The sequence below is a fragment of the Cibotium barometz genome, chromosome 45, assembly GCF_041138505.1.
Source record: "Cibotium barometz isolate CiBa-2024 chromosome 45, ASM4113850v1, whole genome shotgun sequence".
In the NCBI taxonomy this organism is placed as follows: domain Eukaryota; kingdom Viridiplantae; phylum Streptophyta; class Polypodiopsida; order Cyatheales; family Cibotiaceae; genus Cibotium; species Cibotium barometz.
Genome location: NC_141090.1, coordinates 737,324 through 754,551, shown reverse-complemented (window position 1 = coordinate 754,551; position 17,228 = coordinate 737,324). Strand labels below are relative to the sequence as shown.

Sequence of the window (17,228 nt, the reverse complement as noted above, 5' to 3'; positions counted from 1 at the left end):
ACAAATCAAACCCAACACCAGCCAAGGATACCCTTTGCACGTACAAATCAAACACAATTGGAAACACACACAATTTGTCAGCAAGTCCGCTCCTCCTCTGTGCAACGTCAAGCTAGGAGATGGCTTCTTGCTACCGTCTATGCAAAGAGATACCAAGCAAGAAATCCTTGCACGGGATGCACAAAAATAGAAAGAGAGAAATGCAAGAAAGTCCTGAAAGTGCAAGAAGATAGAGAGGGGGGATACCTGGCAGACAAGTACAAACTTACCAAAAGAAAACTATTTGAGCTCATTTGTTTCCGAATAAGAACCTTTAAAAATAGCAATAATCCAAGCTCAAAACCATAGAATCGAGGAAAATACGGGAGTTCATTCGACAACAAAAAAAATGTTTTCACACATATTATATCGAAAGTACTAAAAAGAATATGGATAATTGATAATTGCTTAAGCCTTGAAATGTTCACAGCGAATACATATATTTATAAACACTAAAATGGCTGACAAAACGCACTACTTTGGATAGAATGATTTGACTTTTCTATGAGAGAGGTATTTTTCTTCTCTTCTGCGCTAACGATTGCCTCGATTGGTCGCTTGACGGCGGATCCCCTTGATCCGAGAATCCTTCACTCTCTATGCGAGCGCCACCACCAACGGTAGCACTCTCTCGTCGTGATTTATCAGGTATTCTACGCAGCTTTTGATCCCCTGTAAATGGTGGATGCTCTGTGCAATCATCAAGAGGTTGGAAGGGATAATTTCTTGGTAGCTGCTCCTTTGCCGCTGACTTTTAGGGTTTGGCAGAACAAAACTATGCTTTGAGGTCTTTGAAGGTTTTTTTTTTCCGCTATGAAGGACAAAAAGGTGCACTATTTTGTCTTGAACACTGGGGCTAGAATCCCTGCCGTAGGGTTAGGGACATGGCAGACAGGTGGAGATGTCTGCAAGGCTGCAGTGCGAACCGCTTTAGAGGTTGGTTACCGTCACTTGGACTGTGCCCACCTGTATGGAAATGAGGTGGAAGTAGGGCAAGCCCTTGCTGAGGCCCTTGGCGGCAGTGTGTCAGGTTTGCAACGTCAGGATGTATTTGTGACCTCCAAGTTCCTATGTACGACCAATGCGCCAAAGCGCGTTGAGGCTGCTGTTGAGGTTTCTTTGAAGAACCTCACCCTCTCTTACCTGGATCTGTATCTCATACACTGGCCAGTCAATGCTCATGTGGGAGATGCCACTGACCCACCGTACAAGCAAGGGAAGCCATCCCCTCGTATCAAAGAGGCATGGCGGGCCATGGAGAGCTTGGTTGAGAAAGGGCTTGTGCGTGCTATTGGTGTCAGCAACTTCAGCATTTTGCAAGTTGAAGAACTGCTCAGCTTTGCCAAAATAATTCCTGCAGTAAATCAGGTGCACTACATATTTAACGGACACCTTCTGTTTTCCTTTTACATGCCTGTTATTTTTTTCACATGAAGATACACAGGATATTGCTTGCCTTATTTGAAGGAAAGGCTAGTTAGAAAGGGTGTGATGCTTTACTTGCTGTACATAATGGTTTGCTAGGGTATGGATGGATACGCTAGGGTCTTTTGCCTAGCTTTTTCTTTATATTCAGATTAGACCTCAACTGTCAGCCGGTTTTGTTTTGGGTACAAAATTTGTCTGTGAAACCTCTCATCCTTTTATTGATACCTTGATGGACCTTCTTAGGTGGAATTGCATCCCTTCTGGCGGCAGGATGAATTGGTGAAGTTTTGCCAGTCCAAAGGTATACATGTGTCAGCTCACACCCCTCTCGGAATACCTGGGAGCAGCCTTAAAAGCTTGCAGGATGATGCCCTGGGTGGGGAGCATGAATTGATATCACCAGGTCTTCCTATTGTCTTCACAAGGTCACGCTCTGGACATGCACCTATGCTCAAGATGTCTGCTGTTGAAGTTATTGGAGAACGGCTTCATAAGACATCTGCTCAGGTATGCTGTGGATACAGAACGGTTGTTATCTTAAGCACACTTTTATTTTATAGACTTGATTTTAGCTCTGTGAAGTTGTGGTTTCTTTAAAGTGACCTGCCATGTGCTGTTACCTCTGTTGTGGTTATTGTCAGAATGATCAAGGCCATGAGCCCCAAATCTTGAACCATCAAACTGCCTGCAGCAAAGGCAGGTGGTCAAGATATGCTATCACACTTCAAATAGCTCTTAACCATGTCTAGAGCTGATACCCTTCCACATAACCAAAGTCGAGAGTTTAGACCACACATTCTATACCATCCCAAAGCCCAGCAGCACATGAAAAAACGCAGTATCAAAGGAATTTTTATTTATATTTCGCTAGTTGTGGGCTGTAGGCCAAATTGACCAGCCGACTAGGGTCTCTACCCTCCTATATAACGAAATGTTAGGGAGATCTTTGCCCTTTGGAGATCTTGCACCTAAATGCAAGTATCTAGGAGGAGAAGAACCCATGCAAGCCAAGGCTGCCTCAAATCTGCAGAGAACTAGTGTTTTTATCATCCAAAGCTTCACAAGCATCCGCCCCAAGCAAGGACTAGCTGCCTGATATGCAAACTTTTGGAAAGTCAGCAAGGACCAGCAATATAAGCAAATACAATGTTGTCTTGAGTGGGTGATTGGGACCCTATTTTGGCCTTTTGAAGATGTTAATACAACTTTCTTTCTTCTTTCTTTCTCTCCTTCCTTCCTCTTCAATTACTCTCTTCCTATTAAGTTTGACGGACGCCTTAATCATCATTAACAATTCTGAAACAATTTACATGCAACATTATGCTAGGGGTTGGAGATAGTCTTATTATACTTGTGAAATCCTTCATGAATAGGACAAGGTTCTTGATTGGATTATTCTTGAAGTGCTTCTTTGGTAGAGGTATTGTTTTGAGGAGGACAAATTCTTGGGTGGTTACGTTGCTGTGGAGATAAATGACATAAACTTTCTAAGAGTTTTTACATTCCATGAGGTCACTAGGCTGGTTGGTTACTATAGTTATTGGGCTTGGGGCTTAGTGTATAGTGACTTAATTGTGCTATTGCTTTTAATATCGACTCCAATCCTGAATATGTGAGTAAGTGTTCATACTGAGGCATCTCTAGTTGGAAGGATCAAGATTGAGATAAGGCCATGACGAAGCTCTAGCCAGGAACTTGGATAGTGGGCATTAAGTGGTATGGGATGTCGGTGTTTGGCCGATGTGCACGGTTGGTGTGGGTCTGGTGTTAGGGTTGGGGTTTGGCCAAAACTATGGTTTCCAACAACTCTTGCTGTTGGTCCTTTTTTGGTTTATATGTTCAGGACAGTGTTCAAGGGCTTCTTTGAACCCAGGCGAGTCCTATGCATTGAGGTGCTGGTTTCTTGAGGCAGGGACCAGCCTAGTCTTGGTGCCTAGTGTCGAGTGAGCATATCATGTCACATGCATTACCGCCACGTGGATGTGCTTCCTAGTACCTACTTGCAGCTGCCTTCTAGTGTTAACACCATTCGCTAGAAGGCAGTCCAATGCAAGCATTTGGATATCACCGTAGAAGTTGAGTCAACAAGTCATCTTTACATGCATCTGTAGGTATGCATAAGGAGAATCTAATACAAGGTCCAAGCTCATCATTGTAAATCTTCATGTTTTGCAATATACATTAGAGTAGGTCTTTCTCCTTCTCTATTTATTTAGTGTTAATCTCTCATGTGCCTAGCATAATCTATGTTTAAGACTTTTTGCCGTGTCACCATTGTGACATATCGTCCGCACTTTGCATGTCTTTTTTGTGGTGTTGAATTTTCAGTCTTCCAAGTGAATTTATTTAATTTGACTCTTTCCAAGGAGCTAGATATATGCTCCACTATGACTATATGAGGCTTGTGCACACAAATGAGGAAGTGCATGATTAGGGTGAAACAAGCAAACCCACTCTACCCTACCACTCTGTCATTGCTGAAGACATGAGCTACCTGAATTTGTTGTTTTTTTTTTCCTTTTCTGGATAAAGGGGGGGGGGGGGGGGGGGGGGGGGGGGGGGGGGGGGGGGGGGGGGGCGCTGGCCGACAAGTCCATGGGCCTAACCTATAGCATAGGGTTGGCCTATGGCTAGCCTCCTGAAACCGATCCCGTCAAGTGGGAAAGACTCCGTTGGGACACCCACACGCTTAATAGCACAACTTTAAAACCACAAATTTGAAATGGACAACTTTAAAACAACTTGAATTTGAATGAAATGAAATGGAAAGATGGACACCAGCACTGGGGCCGGAACGGGCCGACCCCCCCTCAATATATGATATATTTATTGGGAGTATTTAATGAATACAATGCTCCATGGGTTCCAAGAACCAGATAATGTCCATGTACATATGAAAACAGTACCAAACAAGTAGGCTCGAATTTCGATGTAGAGACTCGAAGCAGAACGACCACTAGTGTGGTCCAATCACTACGGTCCTGTGCTTTCACTGGACTCCGCGGAGAGCGCCTCACTGGTGTTCCGAGACCACGCACAAACAGGCGCTCTCGTACTAACGCCTGGCTCTCCCGATCTCAGCACCTTTGGACCGAGGTTCGCCAATACAGCTTGGACAACCCGGCACCGAACGGGTGTTGGCCGAGCGGAATGAATCTTTTATCAGATTTAAACATAAAATACTTTATTCAAATCTGAAAATCACTTACTTGTAGATGGTTGATAGAAAACCAATACTTGTGGAATGCTGAAGATGAAACCACCCTTGATGAAGAAGCAGTTGCCTCGTGGTGAACCACCAAGACAAGAATCACCGCAAAAGACCACAGCCACCTGCTGTGAAAGAAGGAGAACCCACTTGGAGGAGAGGCCTGGCTGTAATGTGGAGAGAAGATGGCCCACGTTTGCTTGCAAAGAGACAAGGCAACGTAGCCAGTGGGTAAACAGCCGCCAAATAAAGGGTTTAGCCGCCTGTGGGAGGAAGAGCACCTGACTGCTGTACACAGGCTCCTGGCTGCTGTACACAGGCGCCTGGCTGCAGTCGTACAGTAGAAAAGATGGCAGCCGCCTGTAGTTGCAGCCAGCCGTCTGGGGGAGAGTAGCCGCAGCAGTGTTTGTGGAGATGATAACCGCCTGCAGGAGGGGTAGGCGCAGCCAACAGCAGTATGAACAGTCCCCTGCAGGTTTTCAACGCAGCCACCAGCAGGAGTATTCAGCCGCCTGTAGAGGGGCAGGCGCAGCCAGCAGCAGAAGATACTTCGCCTTTATGAAATAAACATGCGTCAGGGGAAGAGGTGATCGCCGGCAGCTGGTTTTTCCACGAAGCGCGGATGCTCTTCACGTCAAAGGGTGAAAAGCGATGTGTGCTACGTTTGATGGAAAGCCCTTCTTTTCAATAAAATAAAGGTGGAGTTAACCTTAGTGATACCCACGCATGCATGTGGGGGATTAGTGGGGGTTGGTGACCATGCCCACCCCCACACTCACTTAAAAGTGGGGCTCCCCACCTTGGCCCCAAAGTGGGTGCCCACTTTTTAAATAAGTGTGAACACCTAACCTTATAAATCAAAGGGTTAGAATATAAAACATTAAAACAACATGTACCATATACTTACCACCTGTTCACATGCACTAAAACTCGTCAGAATACAGAGCAGACTTCACGACTCACTGGCAGGCGTCCCCGCTCAGTAACACGTCAAGCAGGCAAACACACAAATACATGTCATGCGAAAACAGTTTCAAGCATACAAATCATGTGTGCATGTGCAAATAGTAACATGGACATATCTCCCGTTCATGGAACATGTACAAAATATCTGTCGGCACAAAACTGGCACGACATAAAAACATAAAAACCTGGTCTTCCTATGGAGTGACAGTCCCATAGGTAAGACACAGTTCCAGGCACGAGTTTCCCTAGGTGTGACAGTCCCATAGGTAAAACACGGCACGAATTCTGGCTCTTCCATGGCGTGACAGTCCCATGGATCGAGCACAGTCCAGGTCATACACAGGTGGCACTGATCTGGCTCCCGTCCATACGACACCATCCTGCTAACACACGGGTGGCACCAGTCTGGCTCCCGTCCATGTCAGCAAAATACTGGCCTCTTCACACGAGACACCGGCCTGGCCTCAAGTGAACGAGACGCAAAAACTAGGAATGGACCAAATGGTCGGCCAATTGGTGACATCCCCCCGGGCTTCTAAAGAGTTGACCTCAACTTAAAAGCCTCAAGATATGCCTGCAACAATTGCGGATAATCTGCAAAATAATCCTCATTTACCCACTTGGCATCAATAGGCAAATAATTCTTAAACTTCACAAGGTATCTCCTGGAAAGCTTTCCTGCAGGTAGCTTTCTCTCCTTGTGAAAAACAATTTGTTTTGGCTGGAGGATCTCCTCAAGCTCTTCAATCTCTGGCGGATCTTCTGTGACAGGCTCATCAGGATCTGGCCCCACATATTTCCGAAATAGACTCACATGAAAAGCATTGTGAATCTTCCAATGACTAGGTAAAGCAAGCCTGTAGGACACTTCATTGATCTTCTGAATCACCTTGAAGGGTCCATAATAGCGAGGAGAAAGCTTAGGATATGATCCTTCTCGTCCTGGCCTCTTCCGAAGCCTAGCCTTCTCAAATTTCAGCAATACCCAATCACCTTCTTTGACTTCCATGTCCCTTCTATGCTTGTCAGCAGCCATTTTATGCTTATCCTGAGATCTTGCAATGGCTGTCCGCACCTGACCAAAGGCAACATCCAAGTCACGAACATATTCATCAGCTGCAAAAATCTCATCCTTTGTACGAAGGATGGGTGGCAAGACCACTCTGCGATAAATAATCTCAAACGGAGCCTTTCCTGTGGAAGCATGGATCGTATTGTTGTAGGCAAACTCAACAAGTGGAAGATACTTCTCCCATGCACTCTTTTGATCTGCCACATAACACTTCAATAAATCCAACACAGCTGAATTTGCAGCTTCACTTTGGCCATCCGTTTGGGGATGATAAGCTGATGAAAACTCAAGCTTAGTACCCATATTATCAAACAAAGCCCTCCAAAATAGGCTTGTAGTCCTGGGATCTCTATCTCCAATAATGGATTTAGGCATACCATGATGCTTGAAAATATTAGCAAGAAAAAGCTTTACCATATGATCAGCTTTAATGGTTTTCTTGACGGGCAAGAGGTGAGCTTGCTTGCTAAACCTGTCCACAATAGTCCAAATAGCATCATTCCCATGCTGGGATCTAGGCAAATCCATAATAAAATCCATCGTGATACTTTTCCAAGGTTGCGAGGGAATAGGCAATGGCTGAAGCAAACCTGGAGGCTTTTGCCTGTCAAATTTCACCTTTTGGCAAGTAATACATGCACGCACATAAGCCTCAATGTCCTTACGCATGCTCGGCCAAAAGAAGTACCTCTGAATCATGCGAGTAGTAGGCATAATACCTCTATGACCAGCATATGGTGGAGCGTGACATTCGTCCATAACCTTTGGACGCAAATCCTTCACCACACATAGACAATTATCCTTCATGAGATAACCCTCATTGATAACATAAGAGGCATGTGAATGACCAGCCATCAAATCAGTCCATATATGGCAAAAATCAGCATCCAAATGATACAAATCTCTCATAGCAGATAGATCTCCATGAGAGGCCACTGAGACTGCAGCAATATAAGGCCTCCTAGATAGTGCATCGGCCACCACATTTTTCTTTCCTGGAGTATGCACAATCTGAAAATGAAACATGGAAAGAAAATTTGCCATTCTCATCTGCTTCTCTGAAAGCTTGGTTTGAGATAGAAAGTATCTCAAGCTTTGATGATCTGTCTTGACTACAAATTTAGCCCCAAGAAGATAGTGTTTCCAAATCTTTAAGGCGTGAATTACAGCCAAGAGCTCTTTCTCATAGATATCCATATGAAGCTCAGCATCATGCAAACGACGGCTCTCGTATGCAACTGCATGCCCTTCTTGATTTAGGACAGCTCCTATGCAATCACCACAAGCATCACATTCAACCACGAATGACTTGTGCAAGTCAGGAACAATCAATACTGGACCACATATGATCGCATGCTTGAGCTGCAAGAAAGCATCCTGTTCCTTTGAAGTCCATTTGAAAGCTGTTTTCTTCTTCGTGAGATCATGTAGAGGAGTGGCAATCATAGCAAAATGCCTTATGAAACGCCTGTAGTACGAACATAATCCCAGAAAACTACGTACTTGATGTACGTTTTGCAATTCGGGCCAATACCGAATAGTCTCTATCTTTGCAGGATCCATTGTAACTCCATCCTTGGATACAATATGTCCGAGATAATGAATCTCTGAAAGGAAAAACTCACTTTTCTTGGCATTGACGAAAAGTTTATGCTTCCGCAACTCTTCGAACACTGTGACCAAATGAGTTCTGTGTTCCTGCTCATTCTTGGAGAAAACCAAGATATCATCAAAGAAGACTCCTGTAAACTTGCGATGGGATCGGAATATCCTATCCATCATACGATTAAAAGTAGCAGGAGCATTGGTGAGACCAAAAGGCATTACCAAGAATTCATATAATCCGAAGGCTGTCCTGAATGCAGTCTTATGGACATCTTGTGGCACCACGCGTATCTGGTGATAACCACTCTTCAAATCAAGTCTGCTAAAGCAACACACATACGGAATGATCCGTCCTTCTTTTGAACAAGAAGCACAGGAGAGCAGTAAGGTGAGGAACTGGGCTGAACCAAACCTTTCTCTAAAAGCTCGTTTACCTGCTTCATAATTTCTTCTTGTTGTGCAGCACTCACTCGGTATGCGGGTTTGTTGGGTGGAGAACTACCTGGCACAAGATCTATACGATGATCTTCGGGCCTTTGGGGAGGTAATTCACCTGGCAATGAGTCAGCAAAACAGTCTTTGAATGCATTAAGAAAATTCAGCGTATCATTAGACATAGCATCCACATTTTGATGATTTGGCACAAGACTATCACGCACAAAAACCAAGTACGCTGAAAGACTCTTTTTCTTTTCCCCTTATCCAACGGGGTAGCCTTATCTGCATGGGCTCCATGGGCCGTCATAGAAGCTTCATGGGGCACGGTGGCATGTGCTCCACGAACTTGAAGCTCAGATGCATGTGACTTACCTGCATATGGCATGGTCTTTCCATGAGACAACTCAGAAGGCAAAATTTTTCTGGAAGCAGACCTGTCACCATGAGATACATATCTGGCATGCATGTGACTTTCATGCCCTCCATGAGCACTGGCATACATAAATCTATCAGGCTTTGTGCCTTGTGGAGAGGATGCATGTCGAGAGGTGACAGTCACCTCTTCCTTTTGCATAAAAGATTTCAGCCTCTGGGATGCGGGATCTCCATGCTTCAAACGAGGTGGATTTCTGAATTTCAGCTCTCCGTCATCCCCCTCTTTGATATCACCTTTGCGAAGGAGATAGGCAAGTGCCAACTCCCTTGGTTTCTTGCCCACTTCACGAGCCATTGATTCAAAGGTTACATCAACCATAGCATCAGCCTTCCTGGCTTCAATAGCACTTTGCAGATGTGGATCTTCATGCAGAAACTTTAATTCTTGCTCTTGAGCCTGCAAAAGTTTTCTCATATGTTCCATTTCAGCTCTCATAGCATCAGGCTCTTGTTCAAGCATAACTGTCTTTCCTGGAGACAATTGACCCTTGGATTCACTATCCAGAACCCTTTCAAGGGGCTTGTGTCTACCACGCAGGGCATCAGACCCACGAGAAGCACTAGATGGACCCCTCGAATTAGGTACTTCCAAAGGGTTGCCTTGGCTGTCCATTGTGTTCAAAGTTTGCTAAAAGCGGGATGTCCAGTACACAGGTTCGTTTCCCCACTAGGAAGAGGGAAACAACCGTGCTCTGATACCAATGAAACCGATCCCGTCAAGTGGGAAAGACTCCGTTGGACACCCACACGCTTAATAGCACAACTTTAAAACCACAAATTTGAAATGGACAACTTTAAAACAACTTGAATTTGAATGAAATGAAATGGAAAGATGGACACCAGCACTGGGGCCGGAACGGGCCGACCCCCCCCTCAATATATGATATATTTATTGGGAGTATTTAATGAATACAATGCTCCATGGGTTCCAAGAACCAGATAATGTCCATGTACATATGAAAACAGTACCAAACAAGTAGGCTCGAATTTCGATGTAGAGACTCGAAGCAGAACGACCACTAGTGTGGTCCAATCACTACGGTCCTGTGCTTTCACTGGACTCCGCGGAGAGCGCCTCACTGGTGTTCCGAGACCACGCACAAACAGGCGCTCTCGTACTAACGCCTGGCTCTCCCGATCTCAGCACCTTTGGACCGAGGTTCGCCAATACAGCTTGGACAACCCGGCACCGAACGGGTGTTGGCCGAGCGGAATGAATCTTTTATCAGATTTAAACATAAAATACTTTATTCAAATCTGAAAATCACTTACTTGTAGATGGTTGATAGAAAACCAATACTTGTGGAATGCTGAAGATGAAACCACCCTTGATGAAGAAGCAGTTGCCTCGTGGTGAACCACCAAGACAAGAATCACCGCAAAAGACCACAGCCACCTGCTGTGAAAGAAGGAGAACCCACTTGGAGGAGAGGCCTGGCTGTAATGTGGAGAGAAGATGGCCCACGTTTGCTTGCAAAGAGACAAGGCAACGTAGCCAGTGGGTAAACAGCCGCCAAATAAAGGGTTTAGCCGCCTGTGGGAGGAAGAGCACCTGACTGCTGTACACAGGCTCCTGGCTGCTGTACACAGGCGCCTGGCTGCAGTCGTACAGTAGAAAAGATGGCAGCCGCCTGTAGTTGCAGCCAGCCGTCTGGGGGAGAGTAGCCGCAGCAGTGTTTGTGGAGATGATAACCGCCTGCAGGAGGGGTAGGCGCAGCCAACAGCAGTATGAACAGTCCCCTGCAGGTTTTCAACGCAGCCACCAGCAGGAGTATTCAGCCGCCTGTAGAGGGGCAGGCGCAGCCAGCAGCAGAAGATACTTCGCCTTTATGAAATAAACATGCGTCAGGGGAAGAGGTGATCGCCGGCAGCTGGTTTTTCCACGAAGCGCGGATGCTCTTCACGTCAAAGGGTGAAAAGCGATGTGTGCTACGTTTGATGGAAAGCCCTTCTTTTTAATAAAATAAAGGTGGAGTTAACCTTAGTGATACCCACGCATGCATGTGGGGGATTAGTGGGGGTTGGTGACCATGCCCACCCCCACACTCACTTAAAAGTGGGGCTCCCCACCTTGGCCCCAAAGTGGGTGCCCACTTTTTAAATAAGTGTGAACACCTAACCTTATAAATCAAAGGGTTAGAATATAAAACATTAAAACAACATGTACCATATACTTACCACCTGTTCACATGCACTAAAACTCGTCAGAATACAGAGCAGACTTCACGACTCACTGGCAGGCGTCCCCGCTCAGTAAGTAACACGTCAAGCAGGCAAACACACAAATACATGTCATGCGAAAACAGTTTCAAGCATACAAATCATGTGTGCATGTGCAAATAGTAACATGGACGTATCTCCCGTTCATGGAACATGTACAAAATATCTGTCGGCACAAAACTGGCACGACATAAAAACATAAAAACCTGGTCTTCCTATGGAGTGACAGTCCCATAGGTAAGACACAGTTCCAGGCACGAGTTTCCCTAGGTGTGACAGTCCCATAGGTAAAACACGGCACGAATTCTGGCTCTTCCATGGCGTGACAGTCCCATGGATCGAGCACAGTCCAGGTCATACACGGGTGGCACTGATCTGGCTCCCGTCCATACGACACCATCCTGCTAACACACGGGTGGCACCAGTCTGGCTCCCGTCCATGTCAGCAAAATACTGGCCTCTTCACACGAGACACCGGCCTGGCCTCAAGTGAACGAGACGCAAAAACTAGGAATGGACCAAATGGTCGGCCAATTGGTGACACCTCCATAGCCATGGGCTCTTTGGTGGCTCTTGGACGAGCCCTTCATGGCTGTCCATGAGAAAGACTCTAAAAATCCTATCCCCGTGCATCTGGTTGGAAGTCTAACAAACTTTCAATACACCTCTCAATCATTCTAGAGGGTTACACAGACGTGCGGGACATGATTGACGTCATGTGTGGGACACGCACACCTGACCATGACTCTCTACAGTGTATCCTTGGTTGTCTTGTCTCGGACAAGGGCTCACAAAGAGCCAATACTCTTAAGACTTGTGCCTGCTTACAGATAATGTCTGCATGGCATCCAAGTGTGGGATGCACGCGACATCCCCTTCTGCTTAACTTAATGGAAGCTGCATAGCCTCCAAATAATCCGTCACTAATGCCCGATAATCTTCAAAGAAGTTCTTATAAAACAAAATTCATGTGTCCCTTGGTCGTGAAACTCTGTGAGGAAATGATGCTCTTTATGGCCGGAGATGTCACGATTGTGACTCTCTTAATTTGTCAATATTCTCTCATTAACTATAAGAACACTAGTGAATGGTCATACCTTGTCACATGGGTCACTTATGAAGAGATATGTCTTATTCAAAAGACAACTATTCATTCAAGAGTAACACCCTATTTGACAGAAAGTGAAGCGAATAGAAAACACAGATGTAGGCCTAGGTACAAGACTTGTAAATGTTGGAAATTGATGTTTATTGTTGAACATTGAGCACGAGGGAAGCCCGTAGCTGCTGCACAATGGTAAGAAGCACTAGCATCTACTAATGACCTCAAGTGAATGCTGAAAAATGAGATGAACTGGGGAAAGGGGGGTTAGCCCTTATATACTCCCCCATATGTTGGTCAGCCAATTGTAGCAGGTCGACACCAGCACAGTAGCATTAAATGCTAAAAAATACCTAAAAAATGGTAGAAAAATGTTGAATAATATCTGCTAAGATATGCCAATGTAGGGCCTCATAAATGGCCAGTGGTTTGGTGAAGAGATCAGCCACATTGTCCTTGGTGGAACAGTAGGCTAGTCGAAGAAGTCCCAACTCGATCTATTTGCGTACAAAATGATAATGCACTTCAATATGCTTGGATCGTCCCCGTATCACAAGATTCTGTGCTAGAGCAATAGCACTCTGAGAATCCAAGAAAATAGTAACTGGGAAAGTGTCGGTAGTGGGCACAGTACAAATGCTCCAGAATATGATGAATCCAAAGTGCCTCAGTGGAGGAGAGAAGGTAGGATTTATACTTAGGCTCGATGGAAGAAGCAGAAATAGTCCTCTGTGACTGCTCCTTATAAGAGGCCTACAGATCAGAAGACAATATACACATATTTAGAACACTTATCTTAACTGAAAGTTAACAATGGAAACAACATCAGCAACATAAATACTGAACCAAAAATACACATGACACCAGCACTGGGGCCGCTCCCCCCCCCCTCCCCTTCAATACATTTTGTATTTCTTGGAGTATTTCTATGTACAAGTGTCACGGGCATGATAGGCCAGATTTCTCCACTAGGGAGTGAATACAACTCAAACAAAATTGGTTCAAGTTAATGAAGATGTGTTGGTCGAATAATGGTGGAGTTAACTTAGGTGATACCCACGCATGCATGTGGGGGATTAGTGGGGGTAGGTGACCATGCCCACCCCCACACTCACTTAAAAGTGGGGCTCCCCACCTTGGTCCCTAAGTGGGTGCCCACATTTAAGTGAATGTGAACACCTAACCTTATAAATTAAAAGGTTAGAATTTAAAACATTAAAACAACATGTACCATATACTTACCACCTGTTCACATGCACTGAAACTTGTCAGAATACAAGGCAGACTTCACGACTCACTGGCAGGCGTCCCCGCTCAGTAAGTAACACGTCAAGCAGGCAAACACACAAATACATGTCATGCGAAAACAGTTTCAAGCATGCAAAATATGTGTGCATGTGCAAATAGTAACATGGACATATCTCCCGTTCATGGAACAAGTACAAAATATCTGTCGGCACAAAACTGGCACGACATAAAACATAAAAACCTGGCCTTCCTATGGAGTGACAGTCCCATAAGTAAGACACAGTTCCAGGCACGAGTTTCCCTATGGTGTGACAGTCCCATAGGCAAAACACGGCACGAATATTGGCTCTTCCATGGCGTGACAGTCCCATGGATCGAACACAGTCCAGGTCATACACGGGTGGCACTGATCTGGCTCCCGTCCATACGACACCATCCTGCTAACACACGGGTGGCACCAATCTGGCTCCCGTCCATGTCAGCAAAATACTGGCCTCTTCACATGAGACGCCGGCTTGGCCTCAAGTGAACGAGACGCAAAAACTAGGAATGGACCAAATGGTCGGCCAATTGGTGACAATTGCACTCAGATGCGTGCTTGACTTTGATTTTATCTTTGGATGACTTGTCTTGTTTGCCTGGACAATGCCTGAGATTTTTGCCCGTGTTGTCCATGGGGCTGGGGACGCTTGGGCACCCTGTGGACGTGTATGTGCACACCTATTTGGGACTAACAAGTGGTCTACATGTGTTTTACAGGTGGTAAGTATTCCCAAAAACTCAATTTACAGCTTTATGAGTTCACATGTTAATAATTATGGGTGTAGGTTCACACTCACTTATAAGTGACCGGACAACTTATAAGTGAGTACACATTGAGCAGGACTTATTTAATACACGTGGCGGCCAAAGACCGGGCACTGGACATTATTTGGACTCCCTTCATGTAGGCGCCCCTTTCTGGACCAAAAAAGCACATGTGTGGACTATTGTCAGCGGGGAAGCCTCTATTATTGACAAAACTCCAGATTGGAGGGGGGTGCATGCTTTTTAGGAGTGCATGAGGGCTGGTCGGCTGGTTTTCAGCCTGTTGGCAAGTTTCTACAGCTATCCATCGCGACTGAAGTTCACCAGATGCATAGGGGCTGACTCCTGCATGTTCTCCACTGCTGGCTGGTGGATTTACAGCTTGAATAGAGGCTGGACAGAGGTAAAAAATAGGGAGGAAGAGCTGGTCGTGGGGTTCTAGACAGTTTTCCTTCCGACCAGAGGTTTGCAGGCTTGTGCACAACTGCTGGTCGCTTTCTTCTGTGGCTACTGAGGGCTGGTTGACTGCTGAAAACAGCCTTTGAGGGCTGGTCGACTTGCTCTATGAGCGAGACAAGAAGAAGATGAAGATGTTGAGTTGTCCCGGGCTGATGTGGGAGTGCTATGGGCTGTCCATAGTTGTCCTACATGTGCTTGATACCGGGAATGCTCACTTGTGCTGAGAATTGTCAGCAAATTCAGATTATGTGATGTTTTTCTTGTTTTCATATTGTATTGGAAGAAATAGGTGCAGCTAGTGGTGAACCTTGGGCACCCGCAAAGTTGTACGGGAAGCAGACTCCTTTTTGGTAATCTAACCATAAGGGGGGGGTCAGCCGATCTTCTGGCCCCTAGTGTGGTGTATTGTGCAAATTTGTCATCTTGTTTTATTTGCCATGTGTGTATTTTCAGATTTCATGATTGATTAGATTTTCCGTGTTCAGTTGCCCCTTCCGTTTACACTGAGAGGTTGTCGGCCAGCTCTACAGCAGTCGGCCAGTTTCCCTTGCATCACTATATAAAGGGGCCTCCTGTATTCACTTTATTATCATCTAACCTATTCATAGGCACATGTTCTACACCATTTGCTGGCTGATATTGCCTTTGTAAAAGCCTCGTGCTACAGAACCTGATGTTCGTTGTCTGATGTCTCTCTCTCTCCCCTTTGCTCTCCCTCTCTCCTATGTTTTGCTTCCGCATAGTGCCACTTTATCATGGTATCGATCGCTTCGGTGCTAGCATCCACATCTCGTTCCCGCATCTGCTGAACTTGGCGTCTTTTGCGGGAAGAGGAGGCTGCATTTTCTTGCATCTACAGCAGCAGGAGGCTGTGTTTTTGCTTCTTCACAGGCGGCTGTTTTTTCTTCATCTACTGGTGGCTGTGTTTCTGCTGTGTTTCCATCCAGGTGGCTGCATTTTCCCCTGGGTGCTGCGTTTTCAGCATTACAGCTGCATTTTGGTGGGTGGCAGCGTTTTTCTCTCCTTTCTCCATTTTCTTCATCAGCATTTTCAGTTGCTGGTGGTGTGTGGGCTGCGTTTTCAGTCCTGGTCAGCAGTTGGTGGTCTTCTTCAAGTGTGGAGCGCCCCCGACTAGTGGCATCTTCAGCCTGCCTCTTCTTCGATGGATTTACCTACTTCGTGGGTGCTTTCAACCTTGGCTAGAACTGATCTGATGGCAGAGAGAATGTACACCCTATGTGATGGGAGCATATGTCATATCGGTGGAGAATCTCCTGGATCTATGTGTCGGAGAGAGAGAGAGAGAGAGAGAGAGAGAGAGAGAGAGAGAGAGAGAGAGAGAGATGTACGCACTGAATGCAAAATGGAGAATTTTCCAGGTTATATTGAGATGGGGAATACAACGGGGCACCAGTGTACTTCCTCGCAGCCTTCATCCAGACCGAATCAGAGCTAATTTTGATATTCTAAGCTGGTCACTTTCGGATGAAGATTGGGATGAGGTCAATTCAATGGGGCCACAACTGCCTCTCATTGACAGTGGAAATACTTTATTGTCTGTCAATGGACCATTGCAGGCAGTCAATGAAATTGATGACAATGATCCTAATGTTGATTGACTATCAGCTTCAATCGTTTTGCGAGTTCTTATGTCTGCTTCTATACGTGTACACAAACTGAGAAAATCTACGTTTTCTCATTATTATCAAACACTCATTATTATCAAACAGCTGAAAATATTCATAGGACTTGGATATTTTGTATGATCTGAAGAGGTTGAAATATGTAAAAGATTGGTAATGTTTTCAACACTTGGATAATCTAAGAGCATGTTAAGGAAATTAGGTTCTTAACTTGGTTGTTCTTGACACTTGTTAGGGTGTGTTGCTTTTTCAAAGGCTGTTGACAAATACTGTTTTTATATTATCTTCGACAGATGACCAAAAGAAGGAAGTTGAGTTAAAAGATCGATGATATGTTGGGCAATTATGACTTAACAGTAGAAACTACAAGTGGCATTTTTTATCTTGCTGAAGAGGAATCTGATGGCCGTTGACTTCAAATAGTCTGATGGAGCTAATGTAATATTTAATGTCTCCAATGGGTTTGTGTGTCAAACATAGGCGGTGAGAGAGATGAGACGAGATAATTGTATTACCATCCTCTGTTTATGCAAGACATCTTGCAGGTGCAACTTCAAA

General features: G+C 45.2%; 1 protein-coding gene across 1 annotated transcript; it reads left to right on the top strand.

The window, feature by feature from the left end:
* The first annotated feature begins 498 nt into the window (after window positions 1–498).
* Window positions 499–16,868, top strand: LOC147612299 (aldo-keto reductase family 4 member C10-like). Its single transcript, XM_086782905.1, has 3 exons — window positions 499–1,407; window positions 1,711–1,974; window positions 16,407–16,868. Exons 1-3 carry the CDS (start codon window positions 853–855, stop codon window positions 16,644–16,646), a joined length of 1,059 nt encoding a protein of 352 aa, XP_086639031.1. The 5' UTR covers window positions 499–852; the 3' UTR covers window positions 16,647–16,868.
* The last annotated feature ends 360 nt before the right edge of the window (window positions 16,869–17,228 follow it).

Excerpts from the sequence above, each read along its gene's own strand:
- LOC147612299 (XM_086782905.1), top strand. The coding sequence starts at position 853 with ATGAAGGACAAAAAGGTGCACTATTTTGTCTTGAACACTGGGGCTAGA. Across the intron at positions 1,408-1,710 it reads TAATTCCTGCAGTAAATCAG|GTGGAATTGCATCCCTTCTG; the intron begins GTGCACTACATA and ends GGACCTTCTTAG. Across the intron at positions 1,975-16,406 it reads TTCATAAGACATCTGCTCAG|GTTATATTGAGATGGGGAAT; the intron begins GTATGCTGTGGA and ends AGAATTTTCCAG.